General features: G+C 40.8%; 1 protein-coding gene across 1 annotated transcript in view; it reads left to right on the top strand.

Moving 5' to 3' along the window:
• Nucleotides 1–23,476, top strand: part of ap1m3 (adaptor related protein complex 1 subunit mu 3) — a 38,294-nt gene extending 14,818 nt beyond the window's left edge. The window contains exons 5-12 of the mRNA XM_030050268.1: nucleotides 583–730; nucleotides 5,399–5,525; nucleotides 12,833–12,975; nucleotides 14,073–14,144; nucleotides 14,526–14,684; nucleotides 17,967–18,092; nucleotides 19,240–19,315; nucleotides 21,918–23,476. Of these exons, the coding sequence (XP_029906128.1) occupies nucleotides 583–730; nucleotides 5,399–5,525; nucleotides 12,833–12,975; nucleotides 14,073–14,144; nucleotides 14,526–14,684; nucleotides 17,967–18,092; nucleotides 19,240–19,315; nucleotides 21,918–21,940 (874 nt within the window). The 3' untranslated portion in view covers nucleotides 21,941–23,476. The remainder of the gene's footprint in view (nucleotides 1–582; nucleotides 731–5,398; nucleotides 5,526–12,832; nucleotides 12,976–14,072; nucleotides 14,145–14,525; nucleotides 14,685–17,966; nucleotides 18,093–19,239; nucleotides 19,316–21,917) is intronic.
• Nucleotides 23,477–25,674: the final 2,198 nt, after the last annotated feature.

Raw genomic sequence — 25,674 nt, 5'->3', positions numbered from 1 at the left:
TAATTTATTCATGCAAGAGCAACTTCAATTATTTTTAGTCATGAGGTGTGATTTTAAAAAAATCCTCAACCATTCCTCTAGAGATTGGGTTCATGTTGCAGGCAAAATACACTCACACACACACACACACACACACACACACACACACACACACACACACACACACATACATATCCACACAAACACACACACACACACATATCCACACAAACACCATTTCCAGTCATCCATGATGAGACTAAAATATTTCTCTTCTCTTTTTGTCAGGCTTTAAGAAATTAGATCATACAGCAACACTGCAGCCCTTTCTCTGGATGATGTGTTTTTCTCTCTAAAAAGAGAAATTCAGTCTCTTACCTTCGGATTTATGATTAAACCTTTCCACAAACTTTTCCCATGAGATGCACCATACAGAGGCCTGTAACCATTAGTTTAGGGAAAAAAAAAAAAAAAAAAACAGTCTGGAAAATGATTTTACTTCATGGGAAGATCTGTGCAGGGGTAGGATGAATCGGTGTTACACACTGAATGTGGATGACAGTGACCCCTGTTACACTGACTTTCTGTATTCTGCTGTCTCAGGTACATCACTCAGCAGGGCCACAAGTTAGAAGTCGGGGCCCCTCGACCTCCTGCCACCGTCACCAACGCTGTGTCTTGGCGGTCAGAAGGCATCAAGTACAGGAAGAATGAAGTCTTTATGGACGTCATTGAGTCTGTCAACTTGTTGGTGAGGACTGCAGTTTCTTGTACATATCATTTATCTAAAATTTTTGTATTTCTTGGCTTACCACTAGAGACATACAGAGAGTTAAAAACAATACCAGCGCTGCAATATAGTGTATTGCATTCATCATCTCTGATCGTATCATCTGTTTAATATGCAGTATCTTCCTGTGATGTTAGTCAAAAGACCGCACAGTATCAGGCCAGAATGAGGTTTCATGGACAAAATCAAGTCATTCAATTTGCTTCTGTGGATCAGAATTACTTCACTGCAGATGCTACACCCAGTTTGCAGTCAAATGAATTGCACAGCTCGCTCAGTGGGTTGGATTTCTGCATACATCAGCATGTAGCAGAGCTGGTTACACAGGTGTTTTATTTCTCGAGGCACTTAAAATGCAGTAAAAAAATAATTAAAAAATAAAATCTTAAAGCACCAGTGACGATTACAATTGCACGATGTATTTGTTACAATCAAACGGGCATTATGGACAGCATGCAGTCAGTCAGTCTGTCTGGTCTAACTTTGCCAGGATAGCTTTATGGTCCTCATAGCTTCTTGTCATTTTTACCCTCCTGTTACTTCTTGTAACATTTTTTATCAGTTGGAGTCAATTTGACCCCAGTAATTTAAAATAATAAGAATTGCCACCCCAGTTTATATGTCAGGTACTTTATGTGTCTTGTTGACTACCTAAATAGCCCTTTAAATAAAACATAACCTCCCCACTCACTCCCCCCCTTTTACATCAAAGTTCTTGTGGGAATCATGTTTTTCCCAAATGTCATATGAACTGGACTTGCTCTCTCTCTACGACAGGTATGGTTGTGTTTGGTGAGGGCCCTAAGGCACTTGGAAGTTTCTTTGAAGATTATAAATGGCATGTTATGCTTCCTTTGTGTCTTCCAGAACAACCAAAACAAATGTGTGTAAAATAATATTATTTCTTATGTGTTATACAGCTACAAAAAAAGCTTGAGGTTGAATTGACCCCAGAGAAACACAGATGCGTGTAAAATGTGTACAGGACACTGAAAACATATCATCATGTTAATTTTATGTTTACCCAGTTCTCCCCATTGAATTAGGAAAAGTCATGAAATATGAAGCAAAAAACCCAATGTTAATCATGTATTTATCACATTGCCGAAGAGTGGCGAGAAAAGTTTGGCTTGTCAAGGACATCACTGTTGTCTTTGAGTGAGCTGCTTCGCCCGAACATTGAAGGGCAGGTAACTGTAATGAGATCGCCTGTCAGTGTACTCAAGATAGTAGCATGCACACACACCACTTTTTAGCACTTCAATTTGAGCTTTTGTGTCATGTCCTTCATTGAGAACGAAGGAGGAAAAAAAACTGTTTGCAAAATGTGTGTGAATTAGGGCTCAGAGTTTTTGGTGTCTGCAGGAATATTATGCTCATTTTTTATAGAGCTGCTACAGGGTCCTCTGACATTATGGTATTACTAGACGATTTGGAAACCTAATAATCCAGTTTAAAACTCAAACATTTAATCTGATTAAAGCAGCTGGGAAGATAATGGGAACTCACTCCTAAGACGTTTTTGAGCCGTTCACTCTTCGGCAGGCCAACAGGTTTTTACTTGACCCTTGTGTTGAACTCGGAGTTTGTGCTAATGAACTCTGGAAGGAGGTACAATGTGCCTTTGTGTAAGCACTAACGTTACAAACATTAATTTGTCAGACAGAGCAGCAGGGAGGCTCTCAGATTACTGCAGCTTCCACCAATAGTGTGCTTGTAAGCATGTAAAGTGAGATGTTTTGTTGGTTGTAATTTATGAACCGAGGTTTGCATGTTCTCAGAAATATGCCTTCAAATCTTTTGTAAGTTTTAACAGTGTGAATGTCTTTCTGACTAATTTGATGAGTTATTTTATCCCAATGTTTGCACGTGTCCCTATTTAATGTGCTTTTGTTTCCTTAATCCAAGACAGTTTTCTCCTATGGGAGACAATAAAGTAACCTTAACCTTAAAAACAATTGCAAACCATCCAAACTTGATATGCATAGCTGTTAAAAATACTGACAACATTTGCAATAATAACTACATTTTGTTTGAATTATAGTAAATGACATTATAATTGCATGTTGTTTTCTCCCTGCCAAGTCTATCCATCTTATCAGTCGGTAGTGAGCTTGTCCAAGACTGTCAACCACTGACACGCAACATCCCTCCAAACCCTTTACTTTGTCTGTAAATGGTATTAGAAGTGATGTCCGTATTCATAACTTGTCATAGAGGAACACACTTGTTATTCATTTGCCAAAACGCTCACAGCTGGCAAGCATGTAACCAGGGCTAAGCTTGTTTACACTTGTTAATTTTGGCATCTAGAATTAATGGTTGCTATCTCTGTAAGACGCTACAACTTGCACCTCCTCTTACCGCGCAGACATATCTTTGGAGACAAATATGCTCTCCAAAGAAGTGATGAAACTAATCAAAATTACTAGACTGCAACAGTGCTGTACTCAGTGACCCCTGTGTCTGGCCAACACACAGATTCATAGCTACAACAAACCACACACTAACTCTGCCATCACTGAAATATGAGATTGTTTTATGGAAGTGAACATTTGTGTGCAAAGAGGTTTCATGGTGCAACATTTGATAATAAATATTACTCTTAAATGTTACTCTTACTCACAGTTTTCATTAAATGCTATGATCTGCTTTGGCTTTCACACCAGATGGGTTTCCTGAAATGTCTTCGCTCAGTATAAATGGTGAAAATGTTTACTGGAAGGTGCGTCAGTGCTAGAAACTTCTTTGTTCCAATACTGGCAAGTTTTCAAGCCTCTATATGTGGTTTTCCCTGAATTGAATTTCTAAGGAAGTGGTTTCTAATTTCCTTTCTTTAAACAGTCCTCTATTCTTTTTTCATTATTTATTATTTTTTGTGGTATTTCCACTTTATTTTGTTGCACACACTGCAGTGGAGGGTGAGCTAATAGCATTAAATATAACAGACAAAGTAGCTCTTTGTTTTATCTGTAAGTCACTGAGTATGCTCAATACATTCCTCAACTATTAAGATAACCACATGAAGTTAATGTCAATAATTTTACTTTTGAGTAGGCACAGCAATTTCTTGTGACGGCTCTCATAAATTGTTTGGTTGTATTAGATTGAAGTTCACACCTAACAGAAGGAAGTGAGTCACTGTGTTTTCTCTACTTAAAAAAAAAAAAAAAAAAAAAAATCCTGAATGGAAAGATTTCTGTCTTGTCTGTTCCTGTACATTTTTGATGTAGCCTGCAGCAACTGGTGATGTAATACTTGTAATACAAAGTGTGATAAAATGTCCCTCTTAATTAATTAATGCTGCAGTAAAAGCTGTTATTGTAAAAAAAAAAAAAAAAAAAAACATGACTTTATCCCCTTATGTGGAGATGATGATGATGATGATTAGTGTTGTGGTTGATGGTGTTTTTATTATTAATGTTTTCAAGGGAACTGAAACTATAATAATTTAATAATAAAATAAATAATAACTTTAATTTAACATTGACTAATAATATAACTCATTATTGCATCAGCAGTTAATTTATTTCACTGAATATGAACTAATAATTGATAATAATAATGGGATGTTATCATGCTTTCCAGCAATTCATTACATGAATGTGTTATATTCCACTTTAGAGGGACATTTCCTGACTTCTTGACAAATCATTACATTATTATCGGCAGAGACAGAGGGACTTAAATGGCAAATGAAATGGCCCTGACACAGAAATCACATTGGTTAGACCTGTGATCCTGTGCCGTGTAGTCTAGATTTGTGCACATGAGTGTGCTGTTTAAAACTCAGCAGAGGGAGACAGCTCTCCTCTCTGATGTCTTGTCCTTGAAGCAACACTTTAGGCCATAAAAATAGCTCCAGCAAACTCTTAAACTGGAAGGTATTCCCCTGTAACCCGTTCGAAGGTACGAGCAGCATGTTGGTGTCAGATCAGCTTTTCTGTGACACGAAAGGAAACTCAGATGAAACGTTGCTATACAACCACCGCTGGAGCTTTGCCATTGCTACTTCCTTATCTGTGACCAGGGACTTTTTTATCTTCAGAGTCTTTAGAACTCTTTCCTTCTCTTTTTTTTTTTTTTTTTTTTGTGCAGAAATTCACATCAGATTGTTGCTTACAAACTCTCACTGCATACCGTGAGGCTGTCAGTCTTGTCCGTCTATCGTATTTTGTCTGCTGATTAGTTGATCTGGGTGCCAGTGTACCTGTTTGTATAACATTTTTTTTCCCATTTTGTTAGAAAGAGTCTCTCTACTGGTTTCAGTTCTCTCTCTCTCTCTCTCTCTCTCTCTCTCTCTCTCTCTCTCTCTCTCTCTCTCTCTCTCACTCTCTTTTACTCACACACTCACAAACACTCAGTGATGACTGAAAATGGCAAAATAAACATCTTTATTTCAAGAAGTCACATTTCATTGTCTAAATAATACAAATTGGAATACCTTGTGCATTTATAGTTTCAGTGCATTTATAGTTAACGTTGGTCAATAAAGGTTGTTCACTTTGAGGCAGTGTCGAACATTTCACATTTCTTGTGGTTTGAACTGACTACACAGGCAACAGCTGTCAAAATGTTCTTCAAATATCAATGTTATTTTAATTTGCTCCATTGCTCTTCTGTGTTTAGGTGAGTGCCAGCGGTAGTGTCCTGCGCAGTGAGATTGTGGGCTGCATCAAGCTCAAGGTGGTCCTGTCAGGGATGCCCGAACTCAGGCTGGGCCTCAACGACAAAGTCCTCTTTGAAATCACAGGCAGTGAGTATTATTAATCCCTTGAACTCTGATTTTCCCGTGTTTGACAATTTCACATTCATATTGTGTATCTGCTGGTTGTAACAGTTCGTTAAAGCTACATCACATTTATGTTGAGTGAAATACTCAAACCATAGTCATTGTTTTATGGCTGCAGCATTACATCACATAGAAAATATCTAGCTGTCTTGTCCATCATGTTATACACATTTCCAGTTAATTCAGCGGGGCGCATTTGGTACCTTTGGAAACCTCGTGAGCTCCACTAGAATTTAAAATGAAGTTCTGTGTGTTTGGACAAAGTGAGGCCGCGCAGCATGCATTTGTAATAACAATCCCACCCAAGACAGAGTTGAAGAGGTTTAACCTGTGTTGAGGACACTTACAAGGAAGCAGGACGTGGATACGGTTGTAGACAGTGGCAGTACTGTATTTAGCAGGGATGAGTAAAAGAAAATTGGAAAAATAAGGGATAATTTAAATGGCTCTGTGTAATGTAAATGTACACATGTGTCAGTTGTGAACATGTGTCAGGCTATTCCCTTGGCAATATATATACAAACAAAAACAAAAAAATTTAGTCAGGTGTCAGAATGTATCAAAAATAATACTTCAGGGCTATCCTAAAAATTATTGCAAACATTTTTTTTACTGCTGAGCAATTGCCTCTTCTTTCTCATCTCATTACCTTCACCCTTCCACCTCTCCTCCTTCTTTATTTTTAACATCTTCACTCCCACACTTCACCTTAGCCCCCATTTTCATCCTCTTCTTCCTCCTCTTCTCCCCCCACCTCTCCATCAAAGCCTCCCACTGCTACGTCTCCCCATGCCTATTCCATGTTCACCTCTTCCTCCTCCTCTCGCTCTTCTTCCTCTCCTCCCTCGCCTAACCCTTCTTCCCCCCTACTGGTCGTTACTTTAGAGGAATTGCTCTCTGAGTGTCTAGTCTCTTTGCCTCTAACTTAATCCTCACCCCAGGCTACAGCCCTGCAGATGAAAGACGGGGGTCTCTGGATCTCCTGCAGATGCATCCCACAGCCCCCTTGCTGTTTGCAGCAGTCTGCGAAAAATACATATACTCAAAGCAATGATCAAATAAACACATACACTTTCTCCTCTCCCTCTCTCTCTCTCTCTCTCGCTCTCTCTCTCTCTATCTTTGACACACACACACGCGTGCTAGTGTTTTTAGAGATGATAAGAGTATGTTACATATGTTTTGCATGCTCAGCTTCAGCAGATTTTAATTATTTATGCATTTATTTATTTTTTTGAACATCATTTCACCTCAACGCCCGCACAGCAAATTGGTGATGATCTTCTGCACTATGACAGATGGGATGCGGCCAAGATGTGAAACAGGCGAATAAGGCATTTAACACTGCCCTCTTCTGGTAGCATGATTGTCACTACAGGAGGCAGAGATAGATGCCATACCCTTTTTACTGGTAAAACAATAATTACTATATATTACTAAATAGCCCACATTAAGCGCGTGTTTTAGACTTTATCATCAAATTCTAGCTGTGTGGGTTATCTGTGGTCTTGGGACCTTTTTTCTTTTCTCAAAGGGGGTGGGTAGTTGAGTATTTCAGTGAGGATTTCATAAGAAAATGTTGGTTGCAGTGAAAAGAGATGGTAAAGTGGGGGAAAAAATGTAAGCTGAGATTGGTTCCCATAAACCTCTACTTCAGCCCTGGGTACACGGCAGTCAGGGACAGGAACATTTTCATTCTCTGTTCATAAGAATCAGATTTACAATCTGATGCTTTCAGTGCAAGCCTGTCTCACATTGGCTTATGAGGAATAAATACATCCAAGCAGGTGTTCCACAAGCACTTTGAAGGGAAAAGCAATGTATCTAATGGTATGTTAAAACCGGTTTCCATGTTTTTTTAATGGGCAGCAGCAGTCATAAAAACCAAACTGGCTTCTTAGTGTGAGCCGGAATCATTCTAACAAGTAGAAGAAGTGCTGAGATGCATTAGGTTCACCAGGTCTGCTGCTGTGCATTAGAAGCACTGAAACAAGTAAGTGCAGCGTGTAAGGTGAGTCACAGGGGACACCACCACAATCTACCTTCATCCCTTAGTGCATCTGTGTAAGCACACACACGCACGCACACACACACACACACACACACACACACACACACACACCTGTCCACTGTCCCTTCAGGCCCTAGCTGTGAATAAGTGTGTCCCATATGACCTTTCTCCCTCCCCTTCTTGATAATGATGAAGTGTGTGTTTGTGTGTGTGCGTGTGTGTGCGTGTTTGTGTGTGAGGGAGACGTGCAGCTCTGAAGGGCTTCCCTGATTTGCTTGGCCAGAGTTGTCTGCTCTCCCTAGACCCGACCTCAGCCTGTCCCTACTCACCCTTGAGAGAATGTCACACACATACACACACACACACACACACACACACACCCATGCACATGCATGCACACACATACACACACAAACGTACGCATGCACACACGGTCAAGAAGAATGAGCTTGCAAACCACATATGTAAACATGGGCATGCACACACAGGACGTCAAGGGAGAGAACATTGAGCAAGTAAGCTGCATACATAAAAGCACACATGTATACACACACACACACACACGCACACACACACACACACACGCACACACAAGCAACACACAGATTCACCCTCCCCCATCTTACCAGGTACAGGTCCAGGGCTGCATTCAGAGCAGGTGAGGCAGGGTTGAGGGTTTAGCTGACTGTTGAATGGGGGGTTTAGCTGAAAGCCCACAGGCCCATAGTCATTACAGCAGTTTTCTACCACTCCACTCTCCATTAACCACAGAGGAGGAGAACATTGGGCTTTCTCCAGAGGACTACAAATGTCACTATTATAGAGGTCACACTTTGAACTGCTTGAAGCTCTAGTACTGCACTATTGCACCACCCTGAGGGGAGTTATCTGGAAAATGTATAATGGCATCTGTATTATGGCATCTGTAGTGCTGCTGTAAAGAACTGCAGCTATAATAATTCCGGATAATTCTGTGATAGCCAGCACTGTACACTGCATGAATGTGCAAATAGTGATTTGCATGTAAAATGCTAGCAAGAACCAGGGATGTGCAAAAGTCAATTTTTCTCAATGTGTTGTCTGAGCAAATAGTTGACTATTTGGTCAGAAGACTTCAGAGGAAGAGGTCTTGTGCTGTGTTTAAAATAGACTGTACTGGGGCTAAGAATTGGCAATCATAATAATGGATGCTTGATCTGTTTATTTTCAAACTAAGAGAAAGAGCAAAAGGAAAAGAAAAAAGATCTTTGTGGTCTATTTCTGCTTTTGTGCTTGTGTTGAACACAGACCCGCAATACACTTTGCATTTTCTTTATTTTATTTTAGATGAATAATTAAACTTTAATAAGACATATCCAAGGCGGCTATCCACAACCTTTGTGAAGCTGATGGGATTGCATAATGTCTGCTACTGTTATGAATGAAGATAATACTCTCTAAGGCCAGTTGAATGGTCAGCTGTTGACTGATTAGTTAATTATTCGACTTCTCTGGCCTGTTTCTGTAGCAAAGACATGGCAAGTGACTGTTTCAGCTTATCATTGAATTAATATTTCCTCCTGAGGCTGCTCAACTGCGTAGCAAGTTGCAAACACCTCCAGTTATGTGAATAGCTTTGCACTGTAGTAGTACAGAGGGGAAAAGACCCCGTCTCCTCTCCCAGAGTTGAAAAGGTAAACGTCCTTGTGGGTGTCTCTTATGCAATTAACTTGTAATAAAGATTTGTGAAATCCATAACAAATAGGAAATGAATTGGCTTTTACGGTAAATTAAAACATGATGTCAGGTCAAGTTTATTTATGTGGCACATTTCATACGACAGGCTCAATCATCAACGATTATACATTACAAAAGTATAAAACAAAACATAAGAGGCTGTCATGGGTCTGAGTTTTTGTGCTTTGGACTTTGTTTGGACTCAGCTGTTTGTTTCTCCCAGTATTTTCCTTGTGTTTTGGTGTCAGGGTTAGGGTTAGTGTCAGTCAAGTCTTGTTTGTGTCAGTCTTGTTTGCCGTTCTCACACCTGTCCTGAGTTGGTGTTATTATCCCTGATTTTTCTGGGAGCTGTACTACGAAGCGAGATTAACAGGTTTGCGAGGTGTGTTGAGTCTAAAGCCAGAGTTTGCCGTGTCACGAAGGCGACATTCTTTTGACCCGACTTCATCACCATGGTAACGTATGCTGCAAACATAACCTTCTCCGGACCAGGTTATGTTCAGAGTTTCAGCTTATAATAGGCTTTTTTCCTGTTTGCTGTGGGTAATACGTCTGTGAACCCTTTAAATTTTACACTGAATATCATCCACAAAATACAAGAATAATTATAGCTGCTGCACAGCAGTGGTCGGGGCCGGGCAATTTTAGGCAATTCTGAGCAACAAGAGGAGAATAGGAAGATGAAAAGAAAGGTGGCATTCTAATGTGCATTTTGCATCAGTTCAGGCTTGAACTCACAATTTCTGAGACTAAGGAGCACCTTCTATCTCACTGAACTAATTGGCGAGTGTCAGTTCATGTGAGGCTTCACAAATTGACCAAGTCACTCACATGATAGCAGCCACCTTTGCATGGAAAGGCAGATTTCAAACCACTGTAAAAAAAAAAAAATCAGTCATCAAGGCGAAATTCTGATAATAAACATATTGCATCTAGACAGCATGGAGATGTTGATCATTTGTTTTTAACAATGATTGAGTTGCTCCATAAGTGAAAAACTGATGTTTAATTGTAAAGGGTACAAAGGTTTCTTTGGTATTGCGGCTACATTTTGATGAAAGTTGCAAAGCTGCAGCACATATGGTCGATATATTATAAATTTTCAAAGTTTTGAAATTTAGAGGCTTGCTGTAGCGCCACCATCAGGACTATTGGCTTGTGTTTGCAGCTGAGGAAATCTGTCATGGGACTTGACCTTTGTGCAAAGTTTGGTGAGTTTTCGCACATGGGAATGTTGCACAAGCTGAGGCTTGAACTCACAATCTTCGACACCAAGGACTGGCCTCTATCTCACCGAGTTAAACTTTCACATCTTCACAAACTGACTGAGCCAATCACTGACATGCAGGACAGCAGCCATCCATGCAAGGAAATGCGGATTTTAAACAGCTGTCAAAAATTCAACTATTAAAACAAAAATCTGAAAATACACATATTGCATCTAGACAGCATGGAGATGTTGATCATTTGTTTTTAACAATGATTGATTTGCTCCATAAGTGAAAAACTGATGTTTAAAATGCCATTTTTACATTGACTCCAAATGTTCACATGAGAGCAAAATTCAAAATGCTTTCAAAAATTGAGTTTTTGAGATAAAATTCTGAAATTTGCCACGCATCATCTACCATGACTCTAAAAGTTTGTCATTTTTTTCATGAACATTGAAGATTTATTTACCAAGAATTTGCAAGTGTATGTTTACAGTAGCGTTTACAGTAAAACATTTTGATGCACTATAGGCTCAATTTTCGATAAATCAAAAATCTGTGTGGATCGTTTGTGTAGGACAGTCTGAAGATGCTCTGTAGCACGTTTGCTGACATTTGAGCAAAAACTGTGGGAGGAGATAAGTTTAATAAGTTTTACAGTTTTTGAAAAAAAACACAGTGATGAATTTCATAATTTGCAATAGGTTTAAGTGTACAAAAGTTTCTTCTGTGTCAGGGCTACATTTTGGTGAAGGTTGCAAAGCTGTAGCACATATGGTTGATTTGTTATGAATTTTCAAAGTTTTGAAATTTAGAGGCTTGCTATAGCGCCACCATCAGGACTATTGGCTTGTGTTTGCATCTGAGGTAATCTGGCATGGGATTGGACCTTTGTGCAAAATTTGGTGATTTTTCGTGCATGGGAAGTAGGACTTCCTCGGAAGAAAGAAAGAAAGAAGAACATTCAGGAATAGAAGAGGGACCCTAATAAGCCATAGCAACTACATGCCACTTTGGATGATATTTTCATGCTTGCTCCTTGTTTGCTGCCAAGTTTGTTTGACATAGCTGGTACTACACCGGATATTGTATGTGTCCTTCATTATAGGATAGTGTGAGTCCTACATGCAGTTCTTGAGTTTAATGTTTTATCAATAGAAATAAACTGGAAAATAATTTATGAATTTAAACAATACTCAATTTTCTGCCAACATTCTTCTCAGGCCTTATTTGCAGCCACAGTAGTAATGTTTTTGAATTCCTCGTAGCTCTCCACCTTTGTTCCTCCTGAGTGAAGTGGGCGGCATGCTATTGGTCCGTTTTGTGCAGAGGAAGAGTCAAATGATGCCCCAAATGCCCCTTTTAGTGTGACACAAAGCCAGTCGTTAGCCACCGTGATGCCAGTTATCTCGACTTGGGGCTTCAGGTTTTGTCGAGCCAGCTCACCCAAAGAAAGCCTGGCTGTGTTAAACTTGCTTCGTAGTACAGCCCTCTGTTCCTTCCCCAGTGTTTCCCTCAGCCGATCCTCTGTGCTCTCCAGCCTTGTGTTCCCGCTCCGTCCCCAGGTGTGTCTTGTTTTCTCATTAGTTTCTGGTGCATTTACGTCTTGTTTCCAGTTCAGTCTTTATCAGGTCACTGCATTTGCCGTGCATGCTTTTTGTGCTCCTCGTGCTCCCCATGCCCCTTGTGCCTCTTGTGTTCCCAGTGATCCTAGTGATCATTAGTTCCTTGAGTTTATTAAATACATGTTTTCTTCAATGCAGCCTACCTCAGCTCCTGCATTTGGGTCCACTCACCTAACTCCACATGACAATAACAGTAAAGCTTATTCCAAAATAAAAGTTTTCCCAGTCAACCACATACCTAGTTAGTAAAACATATTTTCATAATGGGATTGCAGCCTGATAGTATTATTTGTGTGTGTGTGTGTGTGTGTGTGTTTGTGTGTTTGTGTGTTTGTAAGGTGGCTACATAGGAGGAGACGATGATGGAGGAAGGATTAGGTGTTACTGTGCTTGGGTGTGTGTGTGTATGTGTGTGTGTGTAGGTGTGGGGCACAGCTAAATAATTGTTCATTGGACAAGATAAGGGCAGATGGATTTTGTGGCACACTGTGTGTGTGTGTGGATGTGGGTGTTTGTGTGTGAGTGAGTAAGTGTTTGCCAGTCATCATTACCTTGACCTTGATTCCCCATGGCTGTGTGGAAAACTTTTCAATCAAGTTTTTTTTTTTTGTGTTCCTCCTTGTGTGTGTGTGCCTGTTCACCTGCCTGCATCTGTGTGTGTGTGTGTCTGTGTGTGTGTGTGTGTGTGTGTGTGTGTGTGTGTGTCAGGAGAGAAGAGTAAGACAGTGGAGCTGGAGGATGTGAAGTTCCACCAGTGTGTCCGTCTGTCGCGCTTCGAGAACGACCGCACCATCTCCTTCATTCCCCCCGACGGGGAGAGCGAGCTCATGTCCTACCGCCTCAACACTACAGTAAGGAGCACGCAAGCATGCTGCTCTCTCATTAACACACACACACACACACACACACACGCACACACACCATCTGCATCCCTGCAACAGCATGAGCAATCTTGTGTCATTTGTCTCACAGTCAGTCTCAAATGCACAGACACATAAACACATAAACATGCCAACACAGCCCAGGATGTGTGTGTCCTCATTAGGCATTACACACATACACACATACACACATTCACACGCATACTTTTAAATATAACAATATTTATGTCTGCCACTGAAAAAATACACCTTAAAGCACTTCTACATCTACTTGTGCACAGCATACACACATTCATACATGTAAACTGCAGTGCTGTAATACTATTCTATTCTATTCTATTCTATTCTATTCTATTTCAATAGTAGTCTGTTGCAGACAGGGAAATGAATTTAATCAACCTCTTGGGATCAAGTTCTGGAACTCCATGTAATTTTGTCAGCCTCAATTTAAAAAAGCAGCAACTAGTTGCTCACAGAATGTAAAACGTATTTTCCATTTTGTTCACGTTATGTTCATGTCCAGCGTATACTAAGGCTTCTGAATCTTACGTGTGTAAAGAATTCAGTCAAGAAGAAAAAATTACCCATAATGATATGTTTATGGTTGTATAGGTCGTAATTCCACATTTTAGTCATAGAAAGTTATGAAAAAGTCGTGTCATATTAAGTCAGACATTTGGTATAGAGTGGGAACCCTGTGATGTGATTGTGATTGTAATGATAGTAGAAGCAGCAGCAGCAGCAGTAGTAGTAGTCGTGGTAATAGTACAGTAGTGATAGTAGTGGTAATAGTGGTAGTATCAGTGCTTGTAATAGTAGTAGTAGTAGTTGTACAGTAATAATAGTGGTTACACGTTCAACTGACTTTGGCTTTATTATCTCCAATGTGGAAACTGGGACCCACCTAGACAACAGATTGTAAATAATAATGTTCTCTCTCTCTGTCTCTCTCTCTCTCTCTCTCTCTCTCTCTCTCCTCATTATCAGCTGTGTTACATCGGCGATGTGTTGTCATGTGGGTTTAGTTCTGGGCTCGCCCCCCTGACCTTGTCCCCTCTCTCTGGCAGGTGAAGCCTCTCATATGGATCGAGAGTGTGATTGAGAAGTTCTCCCACAGCCGTGTGGAGATCAAGGTCAAGGTAATGATGAGTGACGCACATGCACATGCACATATATGTACACATACACACACACATAGTGCACCACTACATCCCCATCCACTGATCTTGTCCCTCTACTGAAACCTTATTTAATATTTATTACACATACATCACAGGGGTGAAGCCACTTCTCTTCTGACCTATAGTGAAGGGCATATAGGCCTCAAATAACAGCCTGCAATGTGCAAATGAAGTGCATAAAAATGATGATCTGCTGGATTGAAGTCATTCATTTCTCCCAGACCACCCCTCACTGCAGCGTGCCTCACATTTTGTGTTTTATTAACAACAGTAAAGCTGTGGGTAAGCCAGCCCCCCATGCTTGATTCTTTACCCCGTCCCACTTCTCACCCATCCCAGGCCCGCAGTCAGTTTAAGAGCCGCTCCACCGCCAACAATGTGTCCATATTGGTGCCGGTGCCCAGTGACGCCGACTCACCCAAGTTCAAGACCAGCACAGGCAGTGCCAAATGGGTGCCGGAGAAGAACGTGGTGCAGTGGAACATCAAGTCTTTCCCTGTAAGTGTGGCACATCCTGCAGTTTAACAGAGGAGCTTGTAACCCGAAGTGAAGTGCATTTTGAAATGGCAGAACTGTTGTTGTCTTGTTTTGTCACTGTCACTGCAGTGCAACATCTGTTTACCTCTGTACGGTGAATCATAGGGTTGGGTGATAGACTGTTAGATCAGCATCAGCAGTGAGTCAGCAGTAAGTTCAGTCCGGGGTTTTTTTTTTTTTTTTTTTTTTTTTTTCATTTTGGTTGCTTTTCTTAAAGGTCCTCTTTCGGAGTCTACCATCCCCAAAATGAGCGAATAAATAAATGAATAAATAATAGCTAAATATTGAGTTTTTTCTCGATAATTGTGACTTAATAACTCAGTATTGTGAGGTTTTTTCCCCTGCAGCTGACTTCATATCTCAAAATGCTGACTTTTTCCAGTCCCAATTGGAAGAATTGTGTTGTTGTTTTTTTTTTTAACATTTGTGACTTTTTTTCTCACAACTGTTGTCAAGTTCATAATGCATAAGTGTGCCTTTTTCAGAATTGCAACTTAATAACTTTTGTTTGTTTTTTTGTTTGTTTGTTCTTAATTGCAATTTCAACTTAATAACTCAAAATTCTGATTTGTGATTGTATAACTCAGAACTGTGACTCTTGTGCTTGTGATTTTTTTTAAATAATTCTGACGTAGTTTATAAGCTATGTGCATTCACTTGTGAGGGGTCTTGTAGCCAGTAGCTTCAGCCTGTGGTCTGATCGCCTAATTAGCTTGTCCAAGATAATCAGTATTTTAAGAGACTTCCATCATAGTTTCACAAATAAAGAGGATTTTAACATGACTGGATGAACTGCACAATATTGAAATAAGTCTTTGGACACTGGAGAGAGCATGATAACCATGTTGTTGGTCTGAAGCTGTTTGTGTTTGAAGGAGGCCACCTCTGCTTCATCTGTCTTGTTTTTTCTGGTTGTTGCTCAATGTTCTCCAGTGTCCACAGGCATAGTTTAATATTGTGCGAGTCCTCTAGTAATGTTTAGCCACACTTGTGAGGAAAAAACAAAAAAACAAACGAGAAAAAACAAAATTGTGACTCATGAAGTCACAAAAAGTGGCTTTTTTGTGTGGCAGCGATGATTTTGCATAGTCCTCATTGTCTCCTGTGAGTGAGATGAGCTGTGGCAACACAACAAAATTTAATTTCCACCTGCACCTGTGTCACGTTGCTGAGAAGGAAATGTTGCAATTACAGTGTTTTCCCAAAACAGGCTCATCTGTGGCACATCATCACAACAACAGCACAGCTGACACGAAATAAAAAGTTGGTTAATTACAGAATTGATCTAAATCAATCTGTATTGGTGAGAATCGTGTTATGTTCTTTGTCAGAACAACAACAATGAACACAAAAGTAAAAGTTAAAATTCTACCGCTGGTTGATATGAAAATTTTGACAGATTTTCGAGCCATAGTCCATTATGTATGAAACCAGTCTTACAAGTAGTGACATGAACTGTGAGTTTTATTCCAAGACAGTTGCCATGTTTCACAGCATATGATCATCACAGTGTGTTTGCTGTTTTAATAGGATTAGGTTTCAGAGTTTTCTTCCACCACACACATCTCCCCCCACCCTCAACTCGCACGCACACACGCACACACACACACACACACACACACACACACACACACACACACACACACCATCTCTCTGCTGTAATTCGTGTTCCCCTCTGAAATTTAGTGTCAAGTCTCGCCTGTGTCATGAACGCATGAACTTTTCAAATGAAACTTTGAGACTTAAAATACATTCATAAACTAATAGAGCGTCACTTCAATTTAGGTTCCTCTTATCTTTCACGTTCCAGCATCTCCTCCGTAATTCATTATACCTTCCTCCTGTCAAAGAAGGTTAATAAGTATTGCCATTACTAGTGACATGTCATTATCCAGGTTCTGTATGACTTGGAAGCACAGTTTGTTCCATCATTGTCAACCTTTGAACGCTGTAAAATAGCTTTTTTTTTTTTTTTCAGGGAATGACAGTGTGACTTGTAGGCCGTGGTTCCACTTATCTTTTCAAGGCAACTTTTGTGATCGGATGGGCCAGATCAGAACTCAGCTGTGTCTGCATACATGTGTCCAGACGTGACACTTAAGTGCAACCTGCCTGACCGTATAGTGATCAGATATATTCCTGCATGGAAATCTTCCTATATCCATGCATTCCTATATGTATTGATAAATTATGTGGATCATACCCACATACTGTTCACACCTCTCTGAAATCTGAACTCAGTGCCAGCCAGGTCATCTCCATCTTGCATGTGGTCTGGCTGATCGGATCCAAATGCAAGCGAGCTCCGATCTCAGGTAATGGGTCCCGTCATGATTGGATGACAAAAATCAGATTGTAAGTGTAACCACGGCCGTAGTGTCTGATGAGTGTTCGAAGAAGCATACAGCAGTAACTGACTGTCATACAGACACTCATCCACAGTCCTGCAGCTTTCAGACCCACCCTGCTACTGACAGCTCAAACCATATCCTCCTTTAGCAGGGGAAAAAATATTCAGACACATGAATCATTTTTAGAAAGCTATTTTTAGATAATAAGTCATCTTTTGCAGCCAACTATTTCGTTAGCATATTTTCTTATTAAAAAAAGGGTTTGTTATGCAAAAAGGATATATTTTCTTATCAACAATGAGCATTGATAAGGCATTTGCACAAACAGTCTTTCCACAGCAACTGTAGGTTTTATTGCAAATTAAAAAAAAAATGGCTGTATTTTAGCAAGGGATAGTAATGTGTAGTTTGTTTTTTTTTTATCTATTCAGGCCTCCCACACAGTGTGGTTTCTCATTTCATTTTGGTTTATTTCAAGTCAAAAGGGCAACAGATTTACTGCAAGTCAAACCAAACATGGAAGCACAATGCTGCGGTGAAGTGTTGCATATAAGCTTGTATGAGGAACGATGAACCATTTTAACCCAGGCACATTGGAAATTGCTTGATTTATTTGCCTGTGAAAGTCATAAATTGACATCTTATCCAGCTTGATATGACATGGGAATTGTCTGATTACAAGGTCTGTTTTGTTTGGGGATGACACGCCCTTGTGTTAATTGCAATCTGACACTTGGGAAATGTGTTGGCAGCAGAATTCATCAAACAGATTACACTGCCTAATCTGAAAGGGTTTCTGAACAGCAGCTCTGCAGAATGTAATGGTTTACCGGGTCTAGTAACACATTGTGGCTCTCTCTGTTTTCTGTTTGTGCGTTTGCATGCATTTCAGGGCGGCAAGGAGTACATAATGCGGGCTCACTTTGGACTGCCCAGTGTGGAGAGTGACGAGCTTGAGGCGAAGAGACCAATCACAGTCAACTTTGAGATCCCGTATTTCACTGTGTCGGGGATTCAGGTAGGATCTGCTTCTAAATCACATTACAGAGTCTTTCTTTCACCTACTTTGTTTTGTTTAAAATGCAGTTTTTTCTTGACCACTAGATGGTATCAAGAGCAGCAACTTTGTATGTGATCTCTTTGCAAATTCTCTCCCTCCCTCCTCCAAAAGTATACATCACAGCAGTATGTAGGCCAGCTGAGGACAAACTTTGCTTATTTGTGTGTCTGCATAGTCAGGCTAAACCAAACGCGGTGTTTTTTTTTTTTTTTGTTACATTTCTTGTCATGTTCTCTTTCCGACTCACAACTTGACCTTTTTGGCTTAGTGCCACCACTTGCCTTGGCTGTTGCGCACACTCGCTTCATGGATACACCGCTGTGAATTTTCAGGAACGGGAGTGGTAGAGTGCATCTTTCAAACATTTGGGGAACGAGTAGTAGGAAGTGAAAGAAAAAAACTTTGGGGTGGAGGAAAAAAAGGACTGAAAGCAGCAACATGGTTGGTTGGTCTGCGCACATTTATTCATTCACACAAATTCACAGTCGGGGTCGTTGGAGTGCAGATGCAGGTGGCCTGCTGAAAGATATTTCAGTAGACAGAACTTGTTCAAACAACTGACCTAAACACATGTTTTACCAAGAAGCCAAGAAAAATAGTTAAAGAATAACACCCAAAAATGTAGAATTGTTCTATAACTTTGTTGGGCGTGGCACAAACCAAGCTTTTATAATGCTGTCAGTTCAAATCTGGCTCTTAAGCTTCACTGTAATTTGCTCTGCGTGTGTATCGTTTGATAAAACAGAAATGCCATGAAATGATGATGACAAAGACATATGTTTTTTCAAGAGACCCTCATCAGGGCATAACATGTTTCATAAGGTCATTTTTCCCTTTCAAGTTTACAGTATATCCCCTGCTTTGAGTGGGCAAGCAGGAACAAACTAATGCAGATGGATTATCTAAATATTAATGTCATAACCACTAAGATATATGAGGTTTATGATAATGTGTACTGTGGAGGCTGAAAAATACTGACTGGAGAGGGAGCATTTGAGTTAGTATGGCTCTGTGCATGATTGTGTTTTTGTGTGTGTGTGTGTGTGTGTGTGTGTGTGTGTGTGTGTCTGAGAGAACTATTTTTAACATGTCTGTGCGCCCTTAGGTGCGCTACCTGAAGATCATTGAGAAGAGTGGTTACCAGGCATTACCATGGGTACGCTACATCACACAGAGTGGAGGTGAGAAGATAACACACACACACCTATATACCTACACGCATGCACGCACACACACACACACACACACACAAATACACAGCTGACTTAGGCCTTGTTTCAGCTGTGAAGTTACACTGAAGTGCTGGAACATTCTCCCTTACCGGATCAGTGCTCCTGTTCATTTTTGAAGCTTCAGGAACATGAGCCTTGATATCAGTGCTCCTGCTGTGTGAAAATCTAGGAGCTGCACTATTAGTGATTTTCATCTTTTGAACTCCAACTATATTCTCTAGAATATTGCAGTGTATCCTGATAAAAATGGATTGTGTTCCATTTATTGTGATACATATTTGTGAGGTCCCTACCCAGCATATCCAGAGACTGTTAGAAGAGCCACATCTATAAAAAAAAAAAAAAAAGAAAACAATGATGAGTGTGTAGACTACAATCTGAAAACATGTTTGTTATTTTTTATTTCTTTTTTGGAGATATGAGGTTTTTCATCACAGAGCAGTGAGAGAATCTGTCTCTCGCTGCACCACTATTCATTGTATGCCCTAGGCATGAACCCAGCTGTATCACATCCATCATATCCATTACCTGCCTCTGCCATCATGAGCCATGGCCTTGGGGACTTTGAATGACACTGACACAGGATGCCAAGCGAGCTTGTGGCTTTCAAATCCTCAGCTAGGCTAGTGCAAAAGTATTCTCACATATCAGTATTTAAATGGGAGCTTAGAAAAAAAGTTGTAGCTATGGCAGTCAAATTGGCTAAGCAAAGCTAGAGCCCAGAACCTTCTGATTTAATTGCTGCCCTGGGAATGAACCCACCTGCATCACATCAGTCATATTCATTACCTGGGTCTGTCACTGGGAGAGGCGAGGACGACGAGAGGTTTCAGCCTTAAATTTTTACTAGCCCACCAGCCTGTGGTCATAACCTGAATGCACATCAAGTATGTCGAAATAAGTGTGCAGCACTTTGGAGCAGCGGTCTCGAAGAAAGATCGAGTCTTTTCTGTGTGGAGTTCTCCCTGTGTCTGTGTGGGTTTCCACTGAGAGCTCCGGTTTCCTCCCACAGTCCAAAGTCATGTAAGGTGAATTGGAGTGAATTGCCACTAGGTGTGAATATGTGTGTGAATGTGTCTGCCCTGCGATGGACTGGCGATCTGTCCACGGTGTTTCCCTCCACCCAATGAGTGCTGGGATAGACTTCAGCATCCCACAACCATAATTAGGATAAGCATCTTGGAAAATGACTGAATATTTTGAAATAACACAAGAGTCATTGGCTCTATATTAATATAACACACATGATTGATTTAAAAAAATATATAAAACCTTGTACATTGTCAACATGAAAACGATGCTGTCGAGGCTGCAGCAAAATCCTCCTCTCTAGCCCGGGTTTGAACAGGGGCAAATGGAAATGAGATGGAAGCCCAATACCTCCACTGGGCCGCTGCCAAAATCCTTAAGTTTCATACCTGCCGTACGCCCTAGGAATGAACCTGACTTTATCACATCCATCATATCCATTACTTGGCTTTGTCAGGATGAGAGTCAGGGGCTCGGGAGGTTGAATGATGCCACCGAGTGCCAGGAGGCTCCCATGGCGGCTCTCAGTGAATGCCAAGGTTACTATCGCCTTGCTCGACCATCAGCAAGGAGGCAGAGGAGAGGGAGAGAAAAAGGAGGTTGGAAAACAGGGCAGGTGAGCAAGAGGGAGGGAAAGGAGATTGATCAAGTGGCAGGGAGGGAGGGAGTGTGAGACAAAGAGCAAAAGAGGTGGCTATCGCCTTTCTCTTATCATTACCATCAGCAAGATGGTGAGGGAGAGAGAGACAGCATACTGCGCTACTGTTCACAGTTCTCCGAGCACTATGCACACACACTTTCTCTCGCACGCGCACACACACACACACACAGACAAAACAGCACTGTACTCTGATACCTTACACCTTGTGTTGACTTATTAATGAGTGATGAACAGGCATTCAACACTCATACAGTGATAAGTGACTACTTCGCTAATATTAAAACTCCCACTGGCCAGAATATGATCCCAGTCAGAGCTCCATCACACTCCAGCTGGATGCCTGAGGTGATAACACAACTTATATCTGCAGTAACGTGATCGCTGAACGGTGATGTTGTCTCTCACACCTACACAGACTGAGACACACAGTCCGACCCCTCAAGCATCAATGTGCATATACTGCTATTTCATGTCGTATGCCAGGGCTTGGTCATATGTTTACAGTTGATATTAATATGATTTCATAACCTGGTATTCTCTCTCCTTGGAGAATCATAGCTGTCTCATTCTGAGTGTATTATCATAGTAATTTGTCTTATTTTGCTAGTTCATGACAGAGATGTTAATGTTGGTAGTTCTGGTTTTAGATGCTATTGCTCCTCCAATTCCTGTGTGGCCGTCTAAGATTGTAATGTGTTGAATATTGCAACAAGATATGATTTAGCACGGTACTACAGCTAATATTTGTGCTAATCTTGTTTAGGACTTTAATACGGCTCATATTGGAAGTGATGTGATGTGCGGAGGTGAGGAGGGGAAGAAGGCTGCGTGTTAATGCTCTGCTGTTACATTTCTTGGCAGATTACCAGCTCCGGACAAACTAAAGGGCACAGATGCTGCCAGACGAATGGATATTCTCTCTCTGTCTGTCTTCCTCTCTCCTCTCCCTCTCTGTTTCTCTCTGTTTTGTGGCTCCCTGGCAGCAAGGGACAGCAGAGGACAAGTGGAGGGGAACACAGGAAACTTTGCCCCACTCTCTACAAATGGAAAAAAAAAAAAAAAAAAAAAAGCTGGACAGTTTCTTTCATCCCTTTCCTCCAAGACATGCTCGCCTCAGATGGAAAAGACCGTTGCCATCAACTCTGACCTGTGATTTTCTTTTTAGTTAGGGCTCCTCAGGACTCTGGGAAAACATTTTCATTTGTGAATAATGAAGTGATAACTTTCTGACACCATCTGGTCCTTGCAAGTCTTCATTTTCTTTCTGCAACTTAAAATCTCTCACTTTCAATGTGATGTCCCTTGAGGTTAATTGACTGCGGGATTTTGGAAATGCAACATTTTTTATGAACTTGTTTTCCTCACAGAGGAAACTATTTGAAATACTGTCTGTTTTGGGAGATTAGCCACTTTGCTTATCATGTGCGACGGGTGAGTTTCTACGGAGTGACATGTAAACTAAAAGACTGTATACAGTGCCAGTGTTACTGTGACGGTTGTTGCTCAAATGGCCACAACCTTGAAAATGGGGAAAAAAATTCTAAGGCAAAATATGCTTTTCTTAAAGGAGGGTGGACAGTTTTCTCCACCTCAAGTTTACTTTTTCTTTACCCACTTATGAAGTTCATTGCCTTAAAAAGTTGGTCATGTGTCATCACCTTTAGCGCTGTGAACAGTATCCCCAGTGCATTGAAATGAACACCAGCATCGCCTGATCAATGATTAATAAGGCACAATATTGTCACAGCCGTTGGCTGTGTAACATAATACTGTCGACACACTCCCATGGGCCCTGTAACCTCGTCCTTGTGGTCACAATCAGCTCACAACTATGAGGCAGACTGAAGGAATGAACCTGGTCCAGAAATTTGTATCATGTTTTTAACTGCTGTTTATACTAGTTAGTCCCTTGTGGAAAAAAGCCATGAAGGGCAAGAAATGGGCTAAAAACTGAGGTAAAATAACCTGAGGTTTTTTTTTTTTTTTTTTTTTGCAGCCTAAAGCATCTTGACAATATGTGGAAGTAATTGTTTTTCTACATGACTTTCTTTTCCTCTCGACCTCCATAGGCCTCCGTACTTCTGAAAGCGGTTTCTGGTGTAATTCACTCCCTCTCTTGTGCATTCATTGCACTACTCCACACATCAGTTCAGCTGCTCAGCCAGCAGCACAGAATAGAGTCATGGAGGTCTGCTCATACAGCTCAAGTCAATTTATGGCATCTCTGCTGTGACTACAAAACCCCATATTGCATTCGTTCCAGTAGTAACTGTGTGCAGACATATTCTGGATACCAATGAGGATTTTTAATAAACAATGTGTGTCTGTCTGTTTTCATGTATTTTCATTAATTTATCAACTACTGTTTGTCAATAGGAAGCAAAGGGATATATTTGGAAATAAACATTTTTTATATCTTGTCTGTGCATGTTTATTTTTGTCTGGAAGTCAGTGGGTTGTGTTTCTAGTTACCAACCAGACTGTGTTACCTGCTAGGTTCAGAAGCATTGACGCAGCTTTGATGTAGCCAACAAGTCAGACAGAGTCAGCAATGAGAAGATTAGTTTTATTCAGGTTGGAGTGTAATTCTATTAAATTTAATTCATATTGTCTGGCTGCCACTTCCCCTGATAAATGGACTGGACATCAGATAGTGGACATCAAGCTGCAGGCGTGAACAACCACCACAGTTTTAGGCAGAGAAAATGCCCAAAATGGCCCTGAAGCAGGAAAATTATTTACAACAGACCCAGATCCTTGTGCTGACCTTAACCTGAGCAAACCCATGCATGCCTGAACTTGATCTTCTCTGTCCGGCTTAAAAGCACTGGTTGAAAACTATGGCTGGTCTGAAACTAGATGTAGTGGTCTCTGTGCCTGCAGCGCTACGGTATTTCTGGACATTAAATGCCCCTATTGAAGTCAAACTGTCTGACAACTAACGGCCAAACCAGCCTCGGGTTTGAGCAGAACACAATTTTTCGAGATCACATTTCAATTTCACCCTTGCTAAAGAGATATAGCTTGCTCAGGTGGGTTTTATGCCATACAAGCTCTTACCGAGTAGGCCAGAGCCCTTTATGTCATGGTGGAATGCATCTGCTGATAGTTTACCTCTGCCTGTCTGCTTTCTGCCTGCATCGCAAGTGTGTGTGTGTGTGTTTCAAAAGTGTGTCTTCACACATTTTCTCTCTCTCTCTTGCCTGACATGACAAGCTCTGAATCCTCCCCTCTCAAACAGTCTTTCTCTCTCTTCTCCTCTCTTCTCGGCATGAGCCTCGCCTCCCCATCTCCACAGCTCACCTCTTCTTGCCGTCATGCACGCAAACACAACCTGCCATGGCTGCACTGTTGGTCAAAGGACCGACTAATGTGAAAAAGGATTACATGCTAGATTGTGTTTCTGTGTGCGCTGTAAAAAAGTAGAGTGAGGAATGCTTTTCTGTGTGAATGTGTGTGTGTGAGAGTGAGAGAGAGAGAGAGAGAGCTTGGTGCTAGCCTATACCAGCCCCTACAGGCCACTGCCTTGTGCTTTGTGCCTCCACTGTGCTGTCTGTCATCACACCAACAATGGTTAACTCTGTGACCCCCTTTGTCTCAAGGCAACAGGCTATGCATATGCAGAGACTGATAAGGAGGTATGACTGACTCACAGACGCACACGGACAGAAATGAGAGGAACACAATGTGGGCTCTTTGTCTGAGTTACTTGATAACACTACACGGCAATGTGAGAAATGACTCTCTAAGGCCTTGGAAACATTCAAAAAACACAAATGACTTTCATTTGCCACTATGTGCTGTTTTTTTTTTTTTTTTTTTTTTTTAATGTCAGTATGTGTAGTTATCTCACTTTTTGCCAGCAGACTGAGTGCCTTTCTGTTGTTTTTAAGTAAATATAACAGTTCTGGAAACAAACACCCCCCAACCCACACACCCAGAAAAAAAAAAAAAAACAGCTCAGGAATATAGACAATCTGCAGTGTCACCAGTATGATGAAAGATGATAAAGTGCATTGACTGTAAAATGGCAAAATCTGGCCTATCATTTGATGTATCATTTGCTTAGTAATGCAAACTTGTGGAAGTGCTTTGAAATTACATGATTTTCCCCTTTGATCTACTGGCTTTAATTTCACTCCATTTCTCCCTCTCTGCTTTGTAGATGTGAATGATAATGAACTGTATATTACAGATATCTGAGCAGAAAAAAAGTACATCTAATAATTCAAAAAGTGCTAGGATTTCATTTCTCAACTCCAGCTCCAGCCTGATGTTGAAATTAAAGATACAAAGTTGAGAAACCAGGGGCCTCATTTACAGACACGCGTTTGAGTTTTATCGTCAACTGGATCATAAGATGATTTTTCAAATTAAGCGTACATGGCCAATTAATTAAACACGACTAAGCAGCAGACACACATATCGCTTAAGTGCCTCAAGAATTTGCACAAAATTCAACTACTCCCAGTACAAAATCCTAAAATAACTGTTTATTATCACATTTTATGACAAATCATACAACTAACACCTTTCTGAGATTTGAGCATGTCAGGTATGGAAATGGCATAGCAGTTTTTGAATCACATTTGAGGGTTATAAATTATGCTGATTCAAC

This window comes from Myripristis murdjan, chromosome 4, assembly GCF_902150065.1.
Source record: "Myripristis murdjan chromosome 4, fMyrMur1.1, whole genome shotgun sequence".
Taxonomy (NCBI): domain Eukaryota; kingdom Metazoa; phylum Chordata; class Actinopteri; order Holocentriformes; family Holocentridae; genus Myripristis; species Myripristis murdjan.
This window is presented reverse-complemented; position numbering and strand designations above follow the sequence as displayed.